The sequence below is a fragment of the Electrona antarctica genome (genome assembly GCF_951216825.1).
Source record: "Electrona antarctica genome assembly, chromosome: 3".
In the NCBI taxonomy this organism is placed as follows: domain Eukaryota; kingdom Metazoa; phylum Chordata; class Actinopteri; order Myctophiformes; family Myctophidae; genus Electrona; species Electrona antarctica.
The window spans coordinates 30,912,448-30,937,701 of NC_136808.1; the positions used below are offsets into that span (position 1 = coordinate 30,912,448).

At 43.3% G+C, this 25,254-nt stretch overlaps 1 protein-coding gene across 4 annotated transcripts in view; it reads left to right on the top strand.

The window, feature by feature from the left end:
• Window positions 1-25,254, top strand: part of neo1a (neogenin 1a) — a 200,514-nt gene that overhangs the window by 64,318 nt on the left and 110,942 nt on the right. For all 4 annotated transcript variants that reach the window (XM_079496866.1, XM_079496868.1, XM_079496867.1 and 1 more), the window contains exon 2: window positions 7,039-7,362. In XM_079496866.1, coding sequence (XP_079352992.1) covers window positions 7,039-7,362 — 324 coding nt within the window. The remainder of the gene's footprint in view (window positions 1-7,038; window positions 7,363-25,254) is intronic.

Consider the following 25,254-nt stretch of genomic DNA (forward strand, 5'->3'; position numbering starts at 1 on the left):
TTTAAAGAAAAACTACTTTGACAGACAGAAATGGAAACCGAATTTCTGCTGTTGAATTACCTTTCATACTGTACTTCAACTTCTAGTTATGTGTAAAGTGGAGTGGGTGAAATTATTTTCTGTACAAGCTTCCATGAATTGCAGTTGATAAAGATAATTATAAAAGAAAATGTTAACAAAATAACAATATAAAAAAGTGTGCAAAATATAAAGTAGGTTGTGATTCTGCGATGTGTATGCCAATGAACTTGAGGTCCCTGACCTGATCATCTCCACTATGACACCGTAGATGCTTACTTGCAGGCTTTCCATACTCTATTATCTCCTTACTCTTATTGACGTTGAGTGTGTAGTAGCACACTCATCCCGCAGTGTATTTTGTCTCAGTCAGTCCTTGCAGACAGTTGGGTGGAAAGAGGGCAAGGTAGGGACCATATCGGGGCAGCACCATACGCTGTGCTCTCAAACCCTTTTTGACTGCTCAGCAAAGTGGATTTGGGACAGGGGTAACAGCCCATACTTATCAAGCAGACAACCTCATTTTCTAGCACCTTGCTCCCTGCTCCCCCATTTTCACTACTCGCCCCAGTGCTGTGGTTCCTATTTTTCAAAACAAACGGCGGCTCCCACACCACTAGGCCCAAATAGATTAGACTTCCGTCACTATAATGTGGTTTCTGACACCAGTTTGCTCTACCCAGAGGCACCTCTCTCTTTAACTCTGCAGCTGTGAAATGAAAACCAGCACTATTTCAGTACCAATAAAGGCCTGCTATTAGCATATGGCATTTGTTTGTGTGCAAGCATGCGTAACTTTAGTGAGCTATACTTTGTCTTGCCTAGTAAGTTGTGCAAGACATCCATCCATATTGATGAGTGGAGTGAAAAACTAAAATGTTTCTTGTTCATGTTTGTTCCCCTTCCTCATTTAAATCTGCTTTCACTGTTTTAACAAACAGAAAAAATGTTTTGAGAAATTTGTCTTGGGCACCAAGAGACAGCGTATACATACATACATACATACATACATACATACATACATACATACAGTTCATAGTACAAAAAATAATTATCCTACCCACACTGTGCAAATATATCAAGAGGTTCAAGTATTACAGTATTGCACTCTCCCATCATATGGTCTTCCCCGTTCCCGTAGTTTAAAAGGTCTATTAATTTGAACACACATTTTAAGCCTGTATCTTATGGTAGACAATCAGTGTTTGCTCTTAATCATCAGATGTCACAGGTAGGGACCTTTGCTAGTATATGCTACTACAGGCTGGAAGTTAAGCTTTAGAATACCACAGAAGCTCACTGCTGTATAATAATATAATCGTTAGATTGTATTTGTAGGACTGAACCTAAGGTTTTCTGAAAATTCTTACTAAAATAATATATGTGTCACATACACAGAGGTGTCTCTATTATTAAGGTTATTTTTGCAGACAAAAACGTTGAGAACCCCCGACTTAGAGCAAAGCCATCTAGAAGAGGGCATCAATGTGTGTCTGTCTGTGTATCTGTGTGTCCAGAGCTAAAACTGCTTGACATTTCTTGTGTACACTTCCAGTTGGCATTTTGAAATATATGTGTTATTTGAAATATTTAACTTATAATAATGGAAGGAAATGGGTCTCTCGTTTCTGGCTGAAACAATGGCCAAATTTGGAGTCATACATCATATAAAATCAAATAAGGGAGCATGAATTTAAATATAAATATCGGTAATCAGGATAGGTTGTTTGGAAAGGAAGCTTAATGGCTATACAACACTCATGGCTATACAACACGCAAACATTTTTTTTTATCATCAAGATACATTCATTTAGTTTGCATCATCTCAATGAAGATGGCATTGCTTTGAAAATACTACACATGCTTAACAGCTAATTATGTTTATGAGACTGATACTTGTCATCACATGTGAGATGGGTCTGTGATTGCTGCCAGGGTCATAGCTTAAGCTTAATAGAGCATTATGAAGTGGCTTTGTCTGATGTGTGGGTAGGTGTTACAGTACATTTGCGTGTGGGTACCCTGTGTTTGTATACAATGCTGTACAACTAGTGGTGAGTAGTGCTTTATTTAGAAAGATCCTATAAAGATTCTGTCTCTCACCTTAGCTATAGTGAGGAGGGTCAACACCTCACCCTACCACCGCCCTTATCCTGCTACTCCCAGTCAGTCTCCCTACTGAGGCGATGTAGTGTCTGCCCTAACAAACCATTTTGAACTATTGAATAGTTGAGGCTCGGTGCTGCTTCACTGCTCCTACTTGGGTGAAAATCTGTTAACGGCAGATTATCTGGCTGAACCTGCAAGCCCACACAGCCTCCTTCTCAGATGGAGAATGGCCGAAGATGCCCTTGTGGCTTTAATTGTGGCAGATTTGGGCCAAAAAAACAAAACAAAAAACAAACACACATACACACACACGCACGCACACACGACACACACACACACACACACACACACCCACACACACAACACACACCTAGATGCGGTTCCAACAACGACGTAAAGCAGAGATGATTATGGTGCCTCCGCTGGTCTGCAGGACTAACTAATCCCTCCTGCCACTGCTCCATGCTGGTCTCTCTCCATCTGTTGTACTGGTGTTCTGCCACAGTCTACCTAATACATACACTTGGCAGCATTATTATTATTGATTTCCTGAAATCAATCACTTGCGTAACAGTTTGACCTACATTTAAAACCACATTCTTGGCACTGAGTGTTGGAAGAAGAGTAACACCTGATAATAAGAAATCTTTTATTATTTTTCCTGCTTGCTGACTGAATTGTTTGATTTCCACATCACTTTCTGCCTTTAGGGTTGTTGTTTTTATGGTGTGGCTTTGCAATAGGATATGTATGTGTGTGTGTGTGTCTGTGTGTGTGTGTGTGTGTGTGGGGTGTGTGTGTGCCCGCGTGTGCGTGGCAGTGAGCCAATCGCAGAGTGAGGCTTGCCTGCTAACCGATGCGCAACTGCTGTGTTCAATGAAATATAGACAAGGTGAATGTCATTGACATTCACTTGTGTCTGCCTGTCTGTCTCTTTGTCTGTCTAGAGGACTGATCAATGCCAAACTTTGTATGCACCACAGAAGCTTTATATATTTAAGTGGGGGTGGGCCTAGTGGTTATAGGATTGCTAAAAATAAGGGGAGCATGAATTGAAATGTAAATAAACAGGATATGTTGTTTGGAAAAGAAGCTTGAGGCCTATATAGGCTACCACTTGACATAACACTACACGCTCTGAGGAAGCCTGACAGCGAGTTCTGGGTTTGATTTCCGCCGTAGTCTGAAAACCCACCTCTTCAGACTCCATCATGGCCCGTAGCACTTGCCCTAGCCCGGGACGATCTTACAGGCATATGCAAGGCTCAACTTATGTAACTTAGAAGTCTTAGATAGCACTTTATGTAGACTTTTATAATAAAAAAAGATAATTATTATATCTGAATCTGATCCTGGGGTCTAGACGCTGGTGGTGGCAGTGCAGATGAACCTCCTTCCGTCCGTCGGGGATGGAGGTGGGTTAAGACTTGGTGGGGTCGGGGATGGAGGTGGGTTGAGACTGTCGGGGTTGAGCCTGATTGGCTGACTGCAGATTGGCTAGAAGTGCTCACATTTCAAGCCGTGAACGAAAGGATGTTTGTGAAGCATTCCCAGCAATAGAGATGGAAAAGTGTTGTAGAGAGATCTTCCTTATTGAACTTGATCATTTACAATGATGTCTTTGTCAGCAGACCCAGCACGTTTCATTGTTTGTTTTGTTTTGCTTCGCTTCGCTTGCAGCTGCACATTTCTTACAGTAATCTTGGTTAAACTACAGTATGTTAGAGCTGTGAAAGTTGCCAACCATATTGGTCCTACTGGGACATGATGAGATCTGTGGTAACGGCCAAAAGTAGCAATTGGCTTCTAGGACTCAGAGTTGCTAATTGGTCTGACCTGGTTGCTGTAGACGGGCACAGAGGTGCCAAGGTCCAGCAGTGGGCCAGACAGATTGAGGGTAGTTCTTAAACTCAATCTAGCCTTATGTATTTTTGGACATATAGCAGCTCTTCAGCTTGAGATATCGGTTTAGAGGCAGTTTAGTTGGAACTATTTTCTATTTCTGGCCCTGGATGGAGCAAATATTTATGTAGTTCAGTGATTCAATTAAGCCCTAATTTGTAATTGTTGGCATTTCCAGGTTCATCCACTGCAGTGAGGAAGGAGTAACGAGATTGTGACTGCACTGCAATATACGTTCTACATACCTCTCTAATATACGGCATACCATGCATTACATTACCTCCCTTCAATATACAGCATGTATGTACCATGCATTACATTATCGCTTTCTTTAGATCTTACACTAGGGATTTGGTACCTCGCGATAGATAAAAGAAGTTAAATATCTCAACCGTAGATGTAGCCTCTCTTGCTTGCTCTCTCTCTCTCTCTCTCTCTCTCTCTCTCTCTCTCTCTCTCTCTCTCTCTCTCTCTCTCTCTCTCTCTCTCTCTCTCTCTCTCTCTCTCTCTCTCTCTCTTCCCCTCGTCTATCTCGTCCCCCTCCTCTATCTCTCTACACATACTCCCCCCTTCTATCTCTTTTCCTTTTCTTCCTTTTAGTTCTCCCTTTCCCTTGAGGTGTGCCATTTCCTTGGAACATAGCAGGCATATTTTAAACTACATTTAACATTCAGCCACTTATTTTACTCTATTCGATGCATTATTAAAATACCTTCAGACCCCCTTAATTATTTCACTAGCTCTCCCTTTCCCGGCGGAACTGATAATTGGTGTTATTTATCTAAACAATACCACAATGTGACTCTTAGGGTGGGAGCAGTTGAATAATGGATGAGGACAAATGCAAAGCAATTGCACTTACTCAAAGACTTGTGCACTATCCTTGTCAGTGAGATTTGCCATTTACATTTGCAAAATGGCCACCAAAGTATTAAATGCTTCACTGTTTTCTTATAATAAAACTGGAGATAATATTCACTTCAATGTGCACTACTCAGAGAGAGAGACAGAGAGAGAAAGAGAGAGAGAGAGAGAGGGGGGGGGGGGGAGAGAGAGAGAGAGAGGGGGGGGGGGTGAGAGGGAGAGATTTAAGTTTTAATGAGTCTCTCTCTGACTCGGAGTGGGTTAAATTTGTCAGGACCAGGAATGGACATTCTCAGTTTCAATCAATAGTCGACTAGCAACACATTTTATCAAGGCGAATCGACTCGTCAAACGTCATCTCTGTTCTATTTTTACAAGACCCAACATACCGTATAGGCTGTTAAAAGTTTAAGGGCCCCAGACGGAGATCTCCGTCCTGTTAACCCTTTTTGATCTGAGATCCGATTCTAAAAATGTCTTGGACATCCTGACAGTTTTCTGAAAAAGCTATGTTTCTATGTCCGTGGTTCTTCGATTTTTCAAAAATAGCAGACATACAAGCTCGTGAGCTTGTATGTCTGCTACCTATATTGGACAAGGACTTTGACCTATATTGAATAATATAGGTCAAAGTCCTTGTCCATCCCTAGTCATGAACTCCAGTTGTTTATTGGTTGGTTTGGTTGTGATCTCTTTTGGAATTTTTGGGGTGATGAAGGGAGCTTTTGGAGAATTTGTAGTTCTAGGGTTAGACATTATGGCCCACTGACCCACAAAGTACTGTTTAAACACTCCGGGCCAGCAGAACACACGTTCCACTTGCCCACTCAGCCAGTAAAATGTATGCATTAAAAATGAAAACATCTGATTTCACTTTCCTGTGGTACTGGTCTTTTGTAATGATGTTTTATTTAATCGTCTCGTTAATTAACGATGCAACATAGCGTTTTGTCAGCCCTGTGTCTCAGTTGGTTGAAAGGCAGAGGCACCTGATTTGTCCAGACAGTCCACTGTTCACTCCACCAGCGTGCAGTGCAGTGCATTCATTCATTCACAACTGCCTGCACAGACAGAGCAGTGTTTCCTTCATGTTGCTTTGCTTTGTTGTAAAAGTTACACAGTCAGTGACTTAAATAAATTACTGTTGCATCATATTGGTTCAGTTTTTATAACGAGGGTCAATTCTTGACTAGTGTTGATTCAAAAGTAATGTTTCTAGGCTAGTGATCTTCAAAAGTCACTGCCCTATAATCTCCGTCGTTCTGGACAATCAAATCTCTATGCCTATAAATGGGTGTATTGGGCTTGTTTATGGTTATGTCTGAGTCAGTGAGGAGTAGCCTCTGCCAATGGCTTTCCAATAGCCAATTTTAATATACTAGATAGAGGTCATAGTTTGGGCCGCTTTGCAGCCCTCACACCTACAGTATGTCTCATCGCTGATCCGACCAATATGTCTTGAGTCATAGGTAACCAGAAGGCTCATCCCAAAAACGCTCACCCCCCATGCATATCAGTTCAATCGGCCGTTCTGAACAACTGGATATCCATATATGCCATTGCCTATACAGTATATGGACATATCGTTCGAATCGGCGATTCTGGACAACCGCATATCCAAGCGACTCGGTGGCAGGCACTCCACTCCATCGAGTGAAGTTGATCAGTCCCATATACTGCTTAGCGGTCGAATTTGGCCATGGACAACCGGTCTATATATGGGTGTACCGGGTTTGTTTATGGTTATGTCTGAGTCCTAGTGACGTGGCCGTGTTCCTGCCTATATTCTCCTCTTTGTATAATGTCATGTCTGAGTCAGAGTGACGTGACAACCGTGTTCCTGTCTATATATGGGCGTATCGGGTTTGTTTATTATGTCTGAGTCAAAGTGATATCAGAGGTCCGCCGTTCGACCCTCCACATTAGCTAATCTTAATATAGGACAGGATGCCAAAACCTGTGTGGTCCTTGTCATTGTGGCTGTTATTTATCTGATAGGATACTGCAAATAAAACAAAGTTGAAATGACTGGAAATACAAAAGCAACTAATCCTATGCTACATCCTACTCAACAATGAAAACATTACAATCCTATATGGGCATGATGCCAACTCACCTAATTCTCTCATCTCTCTCTCCCTCTAGTTACGACGGCGCAACCCTTCAGCCCGTTCTGGTTCACAGTGGAGCCGCGGGACACTCTGGCAGTGCGAGGCGCCCCCGCATTGCTCAACTGCTCAGCACACAGTGACGAGGCCCTGCCGGCACGAGTGGAGTGGAAGAAAGACGGCACATTTATGAGCTTGGTCTCGGATGAGAGGCGGCGAGTCTTACCCGATGGCTCGCTGCTCATCACACAGGTTGTGCACTCCAAGCACAACAAGCCCGATGAGGGCACCTATCAGTGCGTCGCCACTATTGACAACTTGGGATCCATCTCTAGCCGGACAGCACGCCTCTCTGTAGCAGGTAAGAGCTGCGAAAGATATTAAGCCTGAATTGGTCATAAACTGTCCCTTACCACTTGGAAAGTTTGGTATCTTGGCACATTTCAACCTGGGAAACCATGTGAGGAAAATCCCAAACATGATATGATGCTTTAATGAAAATGTAGAAAGATTGATGTAAAGTAGCAATACGCCATACCTTCCACTGTCCATGCATTTTGGCCAAAGAGGTCTGTTTTTGCCAGGCCTACAGTACAATGTGACCTTGTTCTGCTATGGGAGCAGCAAGTGGTGTGGGATTATTAGGAGTTTGAAGTCGAGTCACACCACTAAATTCAATTTGCAGGCATTGGAACAGCAGCATTCTGTGTGCTTTCCACTCTGCACTGCCCTGCCAGGTACAGAGAGAGAGAGAGAGAGAGAGAGAGCGCTTTGACAATAGCCTAGTCAAGTAGAAGCCTCTGCTTCTCAGATAGTGGCTGTACGAAGTTTTACTTCTTTTTGAGCGGTGGGCACACCGTCATCATGTAGCTTTGTGTGTCCCTATGTCTGTCTGTCTGTCTTTCTGTTTAGGGTGCCAACAGGTGAGAAAGTGGCACTTTTGAGCTTCACATTGTGCACAGTGTTGAGTTTGAGAAAGCTGAGTTTTAATGTAACACCAGTCTTTTTCAGCACGAGTGTCTGTATAACAATTACAGTATAGTTCACGTCACAAAGGTGTGATTTTTGGATTCATAGTGTGTTTAGTGTGTTTCTTGTCTATCTTTTTCATTCTGAGAAAAAGAGCATACATTATTGCCAATCAAGAGCTTGACAAGGTCCTTCTTTCCTCTTAGAGAGGCAGGAATAGTACTCATCACTGCACATTGTTATACTGTACATATCTCTGGTTTGCATTTGACATGGGGGAGTTTGTTTCAAGGCAGCAGTTTAAATGTCCTCCATGGTTTTACTAGCGGACACTACAAAGCCACGGTATGTGTTTTAATTGTATAAGAGCTTAATAGGTTGACCCTTTTTCATATTAATTGAACAACGTTCTAGGTATTTCCCGCCTGCACACATTCAATTAGTGCTTAGTTTATTGATGGTTGTAATAGTAGATAATTGTGTGCTCCGCTGCCTCAGCCCATCCTTGGGCCCATACATGGGCTGACCTCATGATCACCATGGGAAATCCTCTGACCTTAAGGTCATTTTAACACATCAATATCACAGCCAACCAGAGCATATCGTGTGTGTGTGTGTGTGTGTGTGTGTGTGTGTGTGTGTGTGTGTGTGTGTGTGTGTGTGTGTGTGTGTGTGTGTGTGTGTGTGTGTGTGTGTGTGTGTGTGTGTGTGTGTGTGTGTGTGTGTGTGTGTGTGTGTGTGTGTGTGTGTGTGTGTGTCTGTCTTTGAAGTTGATTCAAGTGGACCATGTTGGTACACAGTCGTGCCTGGCTCTCCATCAATGCCTGTCAGAGAAACCTGATTCATGTTTAATGCAGACAGGACTCATGTGGTTGTTGTGCTGAAATGAGCTCTCAAACAGCCTCGCAACCAATCGGACCTGCCTACGGGATGTTGGATTCAATCAATTCTGACTTAGAAGCAAGAGAAAACCATTCTACACACACACACACACACACACACACACACACACGTGGGCGTGTGCCGTGTCATACACCCATATTGACACACAGACACACCAAGCCAGTAATGCGTCTCCAGCATGCTGGCAGGTGGCCAATAAAAAAGGTTAATTTCAGCGTGGAAGGAGCAGGCCATTAGGCCAGGAACGATGGTGTACGCAGGGAGGAGCGAAGGCCCTGGGCGTGACCTCTGAGACATAATGGCTTGTCCGGTTAGCATGCTGCAGGGAATGGCGGGTAATAATAATAGGATTGATTACTGCGGGACGTGTCCCCTAGTTCTTTATATAGAAGAGCCCTCACCACAATCGACGGCGCTCCTCCTCGTCCCCTTATCCCCTTACACCTCTTCTCTTTATCATTCTCTCTTTCTGTCGATGTCTATTTGTTTTTCAACCCCTTTCTACTCTGTGTTTATTTTCTGTCTGCCCCCTTTGTCATCCACTCTGTGTGTGAGCGCACGTGTAGTACATGAGATAGCAGAGAAACATTCAGAGACTGGGGGGAGAGTGGCTTAGCCGGGCGTGGGTTTATGTATTCAGCTTGAGTCTCAGTGAGGGAAAGGGAGGGGGAGAAAGAAATTATAGGGCCGGGAGAGAGGCTTGCAGTGCATAGAGTAAGATGCGAATAATGAGACTCCCATCTCTACCGTCTAGTCGTCTCTCGCATAACTCTCCCCCTCCTTCTGTTTCTCCCTCGACTCTTTGAACCCACTCCTCCTCCAGTGGCTTGAGGTGAGTGCCTTTTCAGCATTGCTCGACAGGGATACCCCCTAACAGAAAGACGGTAGAGAGAATCGCTTAATCCCCCCCCCCCCCCCCATCTCTATACCTATATCGTTCAATTTTATTTGATTACTAACCCTAGCTGAAGCAGTCGAGACTGGGTGTTCTAATCTGTTGAATTTGCTCTGTCTGATTGGTTGGTTACATTTGTCATCCATCCTAAATGGTAAATGGTAAATGGTGCATTTATATAGCGCCTTTATCCAAGGTGCTTTACAGAGATTGTGCATTACATTCACCCATTCACACACACATTCATACACCGATGGCAGCGGAAACCATGCAAGGCACCAACTAGCACATCGGGAGCAATTAGGGGTTCAGTGTCTTGCTCAAGGACACTTCGACAGTAACTCTGGGGGAGCCCGGGTTCGAACTGGCAACCTTGCGGTTACCATCCAGGCACTCTACCCCTGAGCCACCGCCGCCCCTGTGTTCAAGGGCTATATATATTCTTTTTGAGGGGCGCTCACCCCTCCTATGTCCAGCTTTTAGTGTGGACACTAACATTAAATTCCCATTGACAATGAATGGAGAATTTTATGTCATAGTGTAAATTTTACGTCGTAGTTAAATTATGTCAAATTTTACGTCATATAGTGTAAACACAAACATTGCGTAACACAAACATTGATGACGAAGGTGAGGACGCAAATTGTGATTGGCCGTAATGAGAAGTGTGATAATGTAAATTTGTGCAACTGTAAATACAAAACAGAAGTGCGGAGGAGACTTTATTGCTTGCTCAATGCTCATGGTCAGAGCTTCCGTGCTCCAGACTGTATGACCGGAAACATTTGAAAATTGTGGGAAGCAACAGTCTGGCCAATGTGGGCTCGCTCCAACGAGCATACACTAGTTCTCTTATTATATTATATATTTACAGTATTTCTTTATTCTTCTAAATAATATATCGGAATCTAACTACTTCCACATATTTTGTGCTAGAAATCTATTTCAAACTTTATGCAGTTATTTATTAGGGATGTGGAAAAAAAGGCGATTTCGATTTGCTCACCCCTACTCAAATAATAGAAGTTGATAAAAAACATCAAAAGAACACTGTACGAGTGTATATCTCTGTGCACACTGCATGTCTCTAAGAACACTGTACGAGTGTGTATCTCTGTGCACACTGCATGTCTCTCTGTACGAGTGTGTATCTCTGTGCACACTGCATGTCTCTGTACGAGTGTCTCTAGAACACTGTACGAGTGTGTATCTCTGTGCACACTGCATGTCTCTGTGTGTATCTCAGAGTGTATCTCTGTGCACACTGCATGTCTCTCAGTGTGTATCTCTGTGCACACTGCATGTCTCTCAGTGTGTATCTCTGTGCACACTGCATGTCTCTGTGTGTATCTCAGTGTGTATCTCTGTGCACACTGCATGTCTCTGTGTGTATCTCAGTGTGTATCTCTGTGCACACTGCATGTCTCTGTGTGTATCTCAGTGTGTATCTCTGTGCACACTGCATGTCTCTGTGTATCACAGTGTGTATCTCTGTGCACACTGCATGTCTCTGTGTGTATCTCAGTGTGTATCTCTGTGCACACTGCATGTCTCTGTGTGTATCTCAGTGTGTATCTCTGTGCACACTGCATGTCTCTGTGTCTATCACAGTGTGTATCTCTGTGCACACTGCATGTCTCTGTGTGTATCTCTGTGTGTATCTCTGTGCACACTGCATGTCTCTGTGTGTATCTCTGTGTGTATCTCTGTGCACACTGCATGTCTCTGTGTGTATCTCAGTGTGTATCTCTGTGCACACTGCATGTCTCTGTGTCTATCACAGTGTGTATCTCTGTGCACACTGCATGTCTCTGTGTGTATCTCTGTGCACACTGCATGTCTCTAGTGTGTATCTCTGTGCACACTGCATGTCTCTGTGTGTATCTCAGTGTGTATCTCTGTGCACACTGCATGTCTATGTGTGTATCACAGTGTGTATCTCTGTGCACACTGCATGTCTATGTGTGTATCACAGTGTGTATCTCTGTGCACACTGCATGTCTCTAGTGTGTATCTCTGTGCACACTGCATGTCTCTCAGTGTGTATCTCTGTGCACACTGCATGTCTCTCAGTGTGTATCTCTGTGCACACTGCATGTCTCTAGTGTGTATCTCTGTGCACACGGCATGTCTCTCGTCGGCATCTTATTTATAACTCGGCGTGGCATTATTATGGATCCCACTGCAGCCCTGCTGTGATTGGCCAGTAGTGAGCTGCTTGCGCATAGTGTGCACAAAGTTGACGCCAGCCAAGATGATTCGAGAAATGCCATCAGCTCACGGAAACCATAGACATATAAACGTAGACGCCTCTTCCGGCTCTGGGGCGTACTCTGTATCTCGAGGGAAGGCAACATGGAGGCAAGCTTTCCCGAGGAAGCAAAGCGGAAGCATAGCGGAAGCATAGCGGAAGCTTCCGCGGGTACGTAACAGAAGGGGACGTTCGGTAGGCCAATTAGAGATGTGACTCCCTCTTTCCCAGCGGCACTTGCATTAAACGGAAATCCCGGAAAAGACGTGCTGTGATTGGCCAGTAGTCCAATTGAGTGGCAGCGACGCAGCATGCCTTCAGCACTTCCGCTTGACTTCCTCCTCCCATTGGAGATGCGTGAATCTTTTCTACGTCCGAGCATAGACATGGTAACGCCCCGCCTGCCTCTGATTGGCCTACCGACACTGCCGGCCGCAGCACCAGACTTTCCTCCGAGGTGGAGGATACATGCTGGATAGTCTGCCGCAAGGTTACTTTTACTCCGTGGTGGGAAATAATACAAGAGAATGACAGCTTGGCACATGCGACAGTAACTTTTATTTTTGTAGAAGAGGCAAACTAACATTGTTTATGCCGTTTGCTTTGATGGAATTATTGATTGTGTGTTCTAAATAAAGTTTGTTGATTATTGTGTAATTTATTTGTATGTGTAAACTTGAAACATTATTGTACTGTAAGGTCTCTTTTCCCTTGATTCTTTATCTTTTTTAGTATAACAGTATTAGTTTACTATAATTAGATTAATACACGATAATCAACACTATTCAATCAATTATTCAATCAAAGCAAACGGCATAAACAATATTAGTTTGCCTCTTCTACAAGAGTAAGAAGGCTGCAGCCTGTCACGCGTGCCAAGCTGTCATTCCCAGAGGACAGTCAGCGCAGGCACACCTGAACTTCCATGGATGGCCAAAAGCCACTGTCTGCCGGAAGAGATGCCGACAGACAGCGGCTTTTGTCCGCGCATGGAATCCTAGGTGTGCTTACACCCAGTCTGGCGAGACTATGGGGGCAAGACGGGCAGTACCATGTCTAAGCTCGGACGTAGAATAGATTCACGCGTTGGAGACAGGCATCTATATTTTTTAATATCTATGACGGAAACCTTTCCCCTCGATCATCTTGGCCGTCAACTCTGCGCACACTCCGCTCACCTGGTCCGCTCTCTATGCTCAACAGCGTTGACAACAGAGTCCTATGTGAAACAACCGCTCACTATTTTAACCTCTTGAGCCCCATTGCCCCCGCCGGCGGGGGCAGCGGCTGTCCAGCGCTCAGCGGGTCAATGGAGACCCAATTGGTCTCCGGTTCCAACTCCGATGTTGCGGATTCACCCCCTTCAGAGTACCTGTTTTACCCGTCTGTCCATTGTGTCCATTGTATGTCCATATACCATATGGAAATCCCTGATGGCATTAATATATTATGCTTCAGCTTTAATACATTTTCTACTGTACATCATATATATTGCGGGTTTTCAGCGAGCCCACACAGTTTCTACAGGAAATACTAACTTTTCTAGTTATTTTTTACATGATCTTGTTATATTGTTGTATTGTTGTATTTCACTGAGAGAATAGTACTGCCGTAGCAGACAACCCGCAGCACTCCAGGTTCAAACAGGTGCAAGGCTCGAAGATATAAGTAGAGATGAAGAATGCCAGCACTCATCACCGCCACTATTTCACTCCTATACATACCTGTATGAAAAAAATGAGACACAATTAAATTGTGTCTCAAATTGTGTCTAAATTTTATTTTCTTCTTTTTGCACTCAAGGAGGATAGAGTGAGATTCAGTGTGGGCAAGGGGGTTTCCTGTTGTCTTATATCACACAGCTATGTTGCAACACATAATTGTATATATAAAGCAGGGTAAACAGGGTCAGAAGGCCTCGCTTGTTCTAGCTGCACACCTACAAATAGGGCTGCTTTGAGTGATCTCTCTCACACACACACATACACACACACACACACACACACACACACACACACACACACACACACACACACACACACACACACACACACACACACACACACACACACACACACACACACACACACAAAGGTTCTGGTGACATGTCACGTGGGCAGGACTGAACTATTCCCTGAACTGTCTGTATCTCTCCCTCTCAATCCTTCCGAGTTTCTTTCCTCGCTTCCCAAAAAGCACCACGCCTCTCCTTCCTCATCTCATCTTTCTCCCTGTCTCATCAGCTATCCTCTGTCTCACACTTTTCCTTTCTCTGACCCCCATCCCTTGTCTTGTCTTACCAGCCCTCCCTTTCCCTTCTATTACCGTTCCCTCCCCTCTGTTATTCTTTTCCATTTTTCCCCAATCCACACCTTTTGTTTGTCCAGTGACCGCACGCACGCACGCACGCACGCACGCACGCACGCACGCACGCACGCACGCACGCGCACACACACGCACGCGCACACACACACACACGCACACACACACACACACTTTTTCTTTTTTTCCCCTCTTTTGTGTGTACTGGCCTTGGGTGTGCACACGTTGGCACTCTGTACATGTGAACGTGAGACTTTCCATTGTTGGTCAACACAAAATCGTTCACAATGAAGCTTTGTATTCAATTACCCCAACCCCCCCACACGCACACACACACACGCGCGCGCACACACACACACACACACACACACACACACACACACACACACACACACACACACACACACACACACACACACACACACATACTCATACTCCAAATGACCTGCCCATTATACATGGGCAACTGGTGGCCTGAAGGCCAACCACCACCTTCACTTAATGCGCCCCACAGGTTAATATCTATTATCCAGTTGCTGATATACAGTATATTATGCAAACATGCAAATATAATCCGCTTTAGATATTAGTAGCTGGCATTAAAATTGTAGCGACTTTTTTATTTCCAATATATTTGTATAATCAAGTAGCCTATAACTAATAATAATAATAATAATAATCAGGATTCCAATTCAAATATAGCAAAAATAGCAGATCTACAAGCTCAAAACGCGTCACACTGAAACACGTTTTGAGCTTGCTGTAGAATGACGAAGTACGGCATTATGGGAAAAAAAGTTCATAGATAAGAGGTTTCTGCCAGACAGTTAATGCAATGTGGCCCTCAGTCTGGAGACAGACAGTTAATGCAATGTGGCCCTCAGTCTGGAGACAGACAGTTAATGCAATGTGGCCCTCAGTCTGGAGACAGACAGTTAATGCAATGTGGCCCTCAGTCTGGAGACAGACAGTTAATGCAATGTGGCCCTCAGTCTGGAGACAGACAGTTAATGCAATGTGGCCCTCAGTCTGGAGACAGACAGTTAATGCAATGTGGCCCTCAGTCTGGAGACAGACAGTTAATGCAATGTGGCCCTCAGTCTGGAGACAGACAGTTAATGCAATGTGGCCCTCAGTCTGGAGACAGACAGTTAATGCAATGTGGCCCTCAGTCTGGAGACAGACAGTTAATGCAATGTGGCCCTCAGTCTGGAGACAGACAGTTAATGCAATGTGGCCCTCAGTCTGGAGACAGACAGTTAATGCAATGTGGCCCTCAGTCTGGAGACAGACAGTTAATGCAATGTGGCCCTCAGTCTGGAGACAGACAGTTAATGCAATGTGGCCCTCAGTCTGGAGACAGACAGTTAATGCAATGTGGCCCTCAGTCTGGAGACAGACAGTTAATGCAATGTGGCCCTCAGTCTGGAGACAGACAGTTAATGCAATGTGGCCCTCAGTCTGGAGACAGACAGTTAATGCAATGTGGCCCTCAGTCTGTGCCAGACAGTTAATGCAATGTGGCCCTCAGTCTGGAGACAGACTGTTAATGCAATGTGGCCCTCAGTCTGTGCCAGACAGTTAATGCAATGTGGCCCTCAGTCTGGAGACAGACTGTTAATTCAATGTGGCCCTCAGTCTGTGCCAGACAGTTAATGCAATGTGGCCCTCAGTCTGGAGACAGACAGTTAATGCAATGTGGCCCTCAGTCTGGAGACAGACAGTTAATGCAATGTGGCCCTCAGTCTGTGCCAGACAGTTAATGCAATGTGGCCCTCAGTCTGTGCCAGACAGTTAATGCAATGTGGCCCTCAGTCTGTGCCAGACAGTTAATGCAATGTGGCCCTCAGTCTGGAGTGAGTGTGGGAATATAGTGGCCCTCTCCATCAGCAAAGTTGCCCACCCCTGAATTGCATGATACCTCATTGCTGAGCAGCCAGGATTGTCTTCGTGACAAATAGTCCTGACCTGGAAATGAGGTCAGGGTCACCATGGCATTCCATTACCCTGATTTTCATCTGTCTCTGGAAGGCAGCATGAAGATCTATCTCTGGAAGGCAGCATGAAGTAATCAAGTAAAGAAGAAAAAAGGTCTAGTTATGCGTAGTTATTGCACATGTCCTGCACTGAACTCGGGGGGTAAAGGAAAGGAAACTCTTGGAGCACAGATGATGAGAAAAGGCAAATGCAATGAAATGGCACACAGTTATCGATGAGATCGTGACTAGGAGGTAACGGTATGCAACAGTTGAACAATATAAGCAGCGGGGAAAGAAAACGTGGCTGAGGAAGGAGAAGAGTGGATGGCACTTCACAGTACTGTAGGTATGTGCGGACATTCCCTGGAGAATGTCTGCTGGAGAAAAGAGTCGCTAGGGAGTCTGCAGGGCTGAGAGCAGACGACAGCCTCCATTTTAGGAGTATTCACTGACTGATTAGGTCCACTGGGTAGCCGGAGAGGCTGACAGAGAAATCCCTATCTCTACTCTGCAGACGTGTGTGTGTGTGTGTGTGTGTGTGTGTGTGTGTGTGTGTGTGTGTGTGTGTGTGTGTGTGTGTGTGTGTGTGTGTGTGTGTGTGTGTGTGTGTGTGTGTGTGTGTGTGTGTGTGTGTGTGTGTGTGTGTGTGTGTGTGTGTGTGTGTGTGTGTGTGTGTGTGTGTGTGTGTGTGTGCGCGCACAAACGTGCCTTTTGTATGAATTGGTATGTGCACACATGAATGTGTATACTGTGTTCTAATTTCCATGTATCTGATATCTCATTTTCTAGCATGCATTCTATTCTTTTACCATTGCACTCTATATTGAGAGCACAGTACCAATGCCAGGTGATTATAGTGAGAGCTAATTAGCTCGCTTTACAAATTAGTTTGTTGACGTCAACAACTTCACAGGTGCTACCAGCAGTTCTGTGATACATCTTCTGGACAGTTAGGCAAGGAAATTAAATAAGTGATTTCTTTTGCTATATTCCGTAACATATACGTATTTATATTGTGCGCCTACTACACAGTTTGGCGAGGTGGAAGATAGGTTGCTTGGAACAGCCAGGGTGTCAGAGGGATGAGACTAAGTAGGGACAGACTTCCTGAGTTTGCAATGCATTACTTTTGATTGCTATATGCACTATACACTACAAATTAACGTGGAATACTAGTTTAACACCAAAATGTATCTTTTAATGTCCTTACAATGTGTTACCGGTATACATTTTACAAAACCCCCACTACATTTTCTCTCTGCATGTTCTGAGCATTTCTCATTTGTAGTCATATGAGAATGACGTGCCATGATCATAGTGTACGGTCTATAATACTAATTTGTTAATGTTCATTCCACTGCTTGTTGTCTCCACCTGGCCGAAGGCATGAGGAGAGACTATGTTTTGCACTCCGTCCGTCCGTGTCTCCGTCCGTTACCAGCTAATCTCCGGCACCGTTGACCTCATCCATGCCAAACTGTGCACACACGCTCCCTGTTTGCCAACAACGAACCTCTGCCCCAAATATTCCACAACAGCTTGTTATAGTGCCACCATGAGGCCGATTTGGGCAAAACACATTTATATTTGGCGGGTAACACTATCAGATGAATAAATTAACATTTTGATTAGCTTATAGTTATAGTTGTCCTTTCTACTTGTAGGAGGAGCACATTAAGAAAGGTATTTATTTACATCAGACCACCAGGTCCAAAAAAGTACTCCATGAAGTGTAGATTTGTGTCTATGTGTATATTCAGCAGGCAGCATTTTTAGATTAATACATGAGCATTAATTAACCTCTGTTCTCTCCACTTAACGCAGCCACATGTCATTAAAAGTTATTTCCATCAGACGAGGTCCAACAAAGTAATCCATGACTGTATACAGATCTTGTAAGCGTTATAAGCACAACCTTAAAATCCGTATAAAGATATAAAAGCCAAAGTTTATTTTGCCGTAAAAAAAACTTTCTTTGCGATACAGCGACAGTACTCCCGCCCCTCCCCCCGCACATGCAGGGACCGTGACATATTTTTTCCTTGAGCATAATGAAAGAAAGGCACCTATACAAGGTCAACATTTTTCTTTCAAAACGGTGAAAGGTAGATAATACTAGAATGTGTTGGAATAGAACAAAATGTTTTATGGCTAATAACATTTTGGAATTTGATATTTTTTCAAAATCATTTCAGGCTATTTTATTGTGGTAATTGAACAGGATCATTACAAGTACAAGGCATGACAATGAAATTAAATAGGAGAAAAAAACAACAAACCTCTGCCCCAAATATTCCACAACAGCTTGTTATAGTGCCACCATGAGGCCGATTTGGGCAAAACACATTTCTGTAGATTACTCATACACATTTTATCCATACGCAATTTGGTATACACTATCTCCATAGTCATGTGATCAACACGGATCCCATATTCCATCCTGATTGGCGAAGACTGGCTTCCAAAGCTTGCATGATTGGTCCATTTCGAACAAAATGCCACAAATCACAAACACAGTGTGCAATTTCCGTGAAATTATACGCGCATATTTCCACTAGGCCGAGGACGACATGCCACTTATTTTTTTCCAAAACCGCCTCACGGTGGCGCTATAACAGGCCCGTTCCGTCCCGTTTTTACCTATAACTGCATCAATCTGTGTACAACTTTGTATGTGCGCTCCCTAGAGGCCATGGCAAAACATTTTCCCTGCATTTTCCACATCTCCCATTTAGAGTGCCACCATGAGGGCGATTTCTGCAAAACACATTTGTTTATATTAGTCGCACAGATTTCATCCAAATCTCACGCAAATCGGTACACATGATCTCTGTAGTCATGTGATCAAGACGAGTCTGTTGGATTTATCAGATTCTACACTGATTGGATAAGATTGCCTTCCAAAGTTTTCAGGAGTGGCCCGTTTTGTACAAAATACTGCAAATCATGAACACAGTGCAATGCAGTGAAACTGTGCACGCATGTTCCCACTAGGCTGCGGAAGCCTGGCATTTTTTAAATCAGCCTCATGGTGGTGCTATAACAGGCCAAGTCACGTCTTTACATGCACCGAACAGCCCAAGGAAAAACATCTGGCCTGCATTTTTCAATTCTGCCTTTTCGAGCGCCACCAGGAGGCCGATTGCAATAAGCCTTTTTTAGGCTGCTCAACCGTGCTACTTTAGGTCACCCAGCAGTATTGCAGCTGTTCACACCCCAAACAGACCGACAGACAGACAGACAGACAGACAGACAAAGTGCCTGTTATCAATGGAATTGTATGATGGGCCCTTTAAAAGGTGTTTTCTTGGTTCCAAACCTAAAGCAGAGTGCTGCTGTAGTTGACAAATGATGAAGATAAATTTCCCTTGCAAGTTAATGTGGTTGAGCTGCCTACTGACTGACTGTGTAGGATTGCAATGTCTCCTTTTCAACCCATAACCCTCCCACCCGTGAAGGCCAAAACCCATGGGACATTCTCCTTTTCTCTCTCTCTCTCTCTCTCTCTCTCTCTGCTGTGAAATGTGACATGTTAACTGGGGGTTTGAGAAGCGATCAGATGGCATTTAGCCTAGTGGTTGGAGGTTTCACAGAGTGTTTGATTCGATATCAATGTGTGTACGCACAGAGTTTTGAGCTTGTAGATTGCTATTTTCAGTTGTGCTGATACCGATACTGGTGGGCTATCGGTTACTCGTACTCTGTATCGGAACCGGGCCTGATAATTTGAACCGAGTACTAAAACATTCAATTGACACTAGGCTGAACGATCAATGCAACGGGAGCAAGTCTGACCCAACAGAACACTGCAGCAAAATGAGCAAATCGCCCAAACCAGCCGATCTACAAGCATAAATGACAACTGACAATTTTAGAACGGAGATCCATCTGCATCTATGTTTATATTTGGCGGGTAACACTATCAGATGAATAAATTAACATTTTGATTAGCTTATAGTTATAGTTGTCCTTTCTACTTGTAGGAGGAGCACATTAAGAAAGGTATTTATTTACATCAGACCACCAGGTCCAAAAAAGTACTCCATGAAGTGTAGATTTGTGTCTATGTGTATATTCAGCAGGCAGCATTTTTAGATTAATAAATGAGCATTAATTAACCTCTGTTCTCTCCACTTAACGCAGCCACATGTCATTAAAAGTTATTTCCATCAGACGAGGTCCAACAAAGTAATCCATGACTGTATACAGATCTTGTAAGCGTTATAAGCACAACGTCCTTAAAATCCGTATAAAGATATAAAAGACAAAGTTTATTTTGCCGTTAAAAAAAACTTGCACGTGTTGATTTTCTTTGCGATACAGCGACAGTACTCCCGCCCCTCCCCCCGCACATGTGCAGGGACCGTGACATATTTTTTCCTTGAGCATAATGAAAGAAAGGCACCTATACAAGGTCAACATTTTTCTTTCAAAACGATGAAAGGTAGATAATACTAGAATGTGTTGGAATAGAACAAAATGTTTTATGGCTAATAACATTTTGGAATTTGATATTTTTTCTAAATCATTTCAGGCTATTTTATTGTGGTAATTGAACAGGATCATTACAAGTACAAGGCATGACAATGAAATTAAATAGGAGAAAAAAGGGGGTAAAATAAGTGGTTACTCAACAAAAATAAAAAAGTACTCATATCGGTACTCTGTATTGGCGAGTACTAAAAAATAAGTACTTGTACTCGTACTCGGTCTGAAAAAATGGTATCGGAACAACCCTAATTTTCATAGTGTGACACCGTTGTACAACAAATATATGCTGTAAATCAGGCTTAATGTTAATAGAGAGAGGCAAAGACAACCAATTCCCTTTGACCTAACTCAGGAAGTTCAAATGACAGCAGAATATCTACTTCCTGGCTGATCTCCCCAAGGCTAGGTCATCCAAGAACTCTTTCTCCATGCAGACAATACTTGGATCCCTCATTAGATTATTAGCAATAGTTATATCAGATTTATTGCACTTGGGACAACAGTAAACCTTGGGAGAATAGCCACAACTCTCTTGTTTTTCATGGCAATGTCAGACACACTGTTGCACAATACTGACTTGAATAACTGATTACTTCTTTATACATACAAGCATGTAGGCTATTAAACATATTGACTCATTTAAAAATTATTCGATATCAATAAGCTATCTTTTATTTGGTATTACATGCATCATTTTAATACAAATACACATTCAATAAATACACCTCATTCACAAAGTGTGGACACAGATGTGATACTAAAGTGCAAGCGGAGTGTTTCAGCGAAAACTGATTTCATAATTTTTGTACATGCTTTTTTGTCTGCTGCACTGAATCTCATGTCTGCTGCTCATATGTTCCACAAATCATGCTTAGCTGTTATTAGAATTCCTTATTCTTCATGCTAAATCTATTACAATAGTACCAAACCTCAAATAAAATGTTTGTATTCTTTCTTCTCATTTTCACATGAGAGTATTACCTTATTAATGTTCAGCTGATCATCACGAGATCAAGGGACTTGCTTCCAAATAAAGCAGATATACACTCTGCCAAGGTGTTGCAATGAATGTGAAGCGTTGTAAGCTTGCAGATCAGTTATTTTTGACGAGAGACCGAGTTGAACTTCAGCACGGGGAAGTCGGGTTTCACGTTGGATATTTCCGGTTGCCTTTTATGGTGTTAAATGGGCCCGTGGAATAATGCAACTACTCAATGCTTAATGTTGAGTCATTTATTTCCACTCATTTTAACCGTGTTCAAATCAAGACGGCTGAATGAAATGGCAGCATAATGTTTTTCCTGAGATTTTCTGCAGGATGCTGTAGTGTACACAGCAGGCAGACAGTCACCACTTTGCAACATTCATCCATTTCAATTGTAGACAAACTGTCTCTGTGCCCTTTTTGAAACTCCCATTGCTCTACCAGATGACAATTGGCTCTTTTCGACTAACTAACTGAACCGTGCTGTGCCGTTCTGGATTTGCTTCAATGCGCTATGGCTCGGTTTCAGAAGGTTCTCAGAACCTAATTTGGTTCCTGCTCAGGACGCATGGGAGAAGCTAGTAGTGCTGTTACTCTGGATTTAGTCAGGCGGATGTGACAACACTGGAACTATATCCTAGAGCAGAGGTTCTTGTTTTTATTCAACAACCCCATATTACTGAGATACTGAAACGTGGAAAAAGATTTAATGGCACTTTTCCATCGATCCTTTGTTTCCTGGTATGGCTCATTATCATTGGTTAATAAGAACAAACTCCATAAAATCATCAACGTGTCCAGCAAAATAGCTGGGGTACGATTTGAGAGTATGACTTCAATGTATGAGACCCGGGTACTCAGGAAGGGGAAAGCTATTACTAGGGACAAAATACACCCGTTACACAGCCAATACCATCTTTTACCATCAGGGCTATGGTACATGGTACCTTCTCTGTAGTGTTGGGAAAGTTCATTTATTTTATGAACTAGTTCAGTTCACAGTTCAGAAATTTAAAAAGGAACTAGTTCAGTTCATAGTTCCTAATTCAACATTTTGAAGTTCATGGTTCCAAAAAATGAACTATTTTAGTTCTTTTTAGTTCTTTTTTTAAATTTTGTATTGCCACAGCCCATAGCTATATAGAACCGCAGACTTTATTGAATAAAAAAATCACACCCGTGTGAAGTGAGTGGTGCAACTCCGTGTGGGGGTTCCCGGGGGGGGGGGGGAGTTCCAGACCCACAGGAACGCACCCAGGGTGCCGGCCCGGTTCCGGCGAGCCACCCCGCGTCCGAAATGGTTGAGAAATGACAGAGTTACCGTGTGCCGGTGGTTGCACCACTCAATTCACACGGGTGTGATTTTTTTTTTTACATTTTGGGGAAAAAATTGCTCTTTGCAATGTGAAATGCCACCGAATTTAAGGATTCATCCTTTTCCTTGTCTTTATTATGGGCCAACTTGTGAAAGCATACATGTGAAGGGTCTCAGTTCTTACAGCCTGCAAGCTCACAGCCTCACACAGCCACAGCCTACAAGCTCACAACGTGAGCTTGTAGATCAACTATTTTCAGCATGGAACACGTGTACGACGAAGAATAAATCAGGCATCACTGCGCTTCTGTGGAGGGTGGGAGATATATTTTGTTAGCCGAACGAGGCGATCATGTATGGACAGTTGGACACATACGACATACCTCATCGACGCAAAAATAACAAGCAATTGGAATCTATTTTCCGTGGCACATTATAAACACGTTTACTTTACCTCCTCCGTGTTTGGGTCGGGACATGTAGGACTGTATGTGTCTGCTGTCTGCGTGCATATGTGCGCTGCGCGCTCCAGTGAAATTGTGCGGCTTGAGAAAGATTAGTTAATTTGTGTTGGATAAAGGGCTTATTGGTGGGTTTTCCGCTAGATATTAACGACTGGTTAGGGTGTGTTTTAGCGGGGGTTTCGCCTGGAAGGCTCACTCACTTTTGAACGAAGTTGAACGTGAGAAAGTGACGTTCACACACGCCAGAAATGAACGCGTTCACAATGACGTTCATCAGGCAGAAATACAGTACGTTCAGTTCACGTTCAGCCGAAATAGGAACGCGTTCGTGAACTATCGTTCTTTGAACACGTTCGGTACATCACTTAGGGCCTCAAGATCGTTTGTTTCCATAAGTATATATAGGACTTATGAACAAGCAGGCCCCATCTCAGTTCCGTGCATAAAGTGTGATGTGATGCCTCTTGGAACTATGACTGGTGGCATTCTGTTGGCATTGTTTCTTTATTGTCAATGTACTGTGTGATCTGTTTGTTTGTATTGTATTGTTTTCTCTGATGACTGCTTGGCACAAAACAAATTTCCGAAAGGACAAATAAAGTATCTATCTATTATGAAGGATATTCTTTGGCAACCCCATCTGTTCCCCATAGTTTCAGGTTATGGAAGGTTTTGGGTTACCCTTCATAGTAAAAACAAAAATTGTTGCCTATCTCAAAAGCACCTTTCAAATTCTCAAACTGTCCTGGAGTATGGACCACTTCTCTAGGTTTTTAGTCTCTATAGTCCTATATTTGTCCTATTGTCATTGCAAATCTTTCGTCGCAGGGCAAGACCTAAGTGCTTATTATACAAATATTTATTTATCCATGGGAATACTGGTCTACTTTTCTTCTGAAATTGCGTATTTAGATTATATTTCCTATAGCTATAATTTGATTGGGTTTACTGATGTTAGGTTGGCGAGAGTGATTTGTTTTTGTCAGCACTTTAATATTCTAGGATACTCAAAATTAGATTGTATTGAAGACGATAAGAAATGACTGGTTCTCCCTAAATAGACATTGTACTGCACTCTACTGGACGTTTGTTTGGACTATGTTTCTTCCTTCCCTCATTGACATTCACTGTCTGTCTTACCTTCATAACAGTGTGCAGCGGGAAAAACAGATACCTAGAAAGGGATACCTACAGTATGAGGTTATAGACCCACGTACTTTTATCTCTCTAAAACTAGCATGAGCACACATAAGGCAGATGTGGGTTTCCATATCGAACCCACCGGCGCACCTGTGTTTCAAAGCCGATTTGGAATTCACAGCTTTTGAACCCCAAAAGGGACTTTACTCTTGTAGGTTTGTTTTGATGTCTCCTCAAGGTTTGGCGGACATCTTTTCAAACGCGGCTCAATTTTCAGACAGAGACGGACAGAGAAAGTAGGAGGAGGAAAGTTTAATTCCAGATTGACACGGTTCACCAGCCAGCCTTGTCTACTTGATGGGGACGGCCACGGCCACTACTCTGACAATGTTTTTTATCGCTCTGTGCCCTCCACCCATCTCAAGTGAAAGTGACATTGACATCCTATCTTCCATCCTGAGTTCAACCCCACTGCCATTGTCTGGTTATGATTTGGGAACCATCATAGCTGGCTGGTGACAACCTAGAATTGGCTTTCG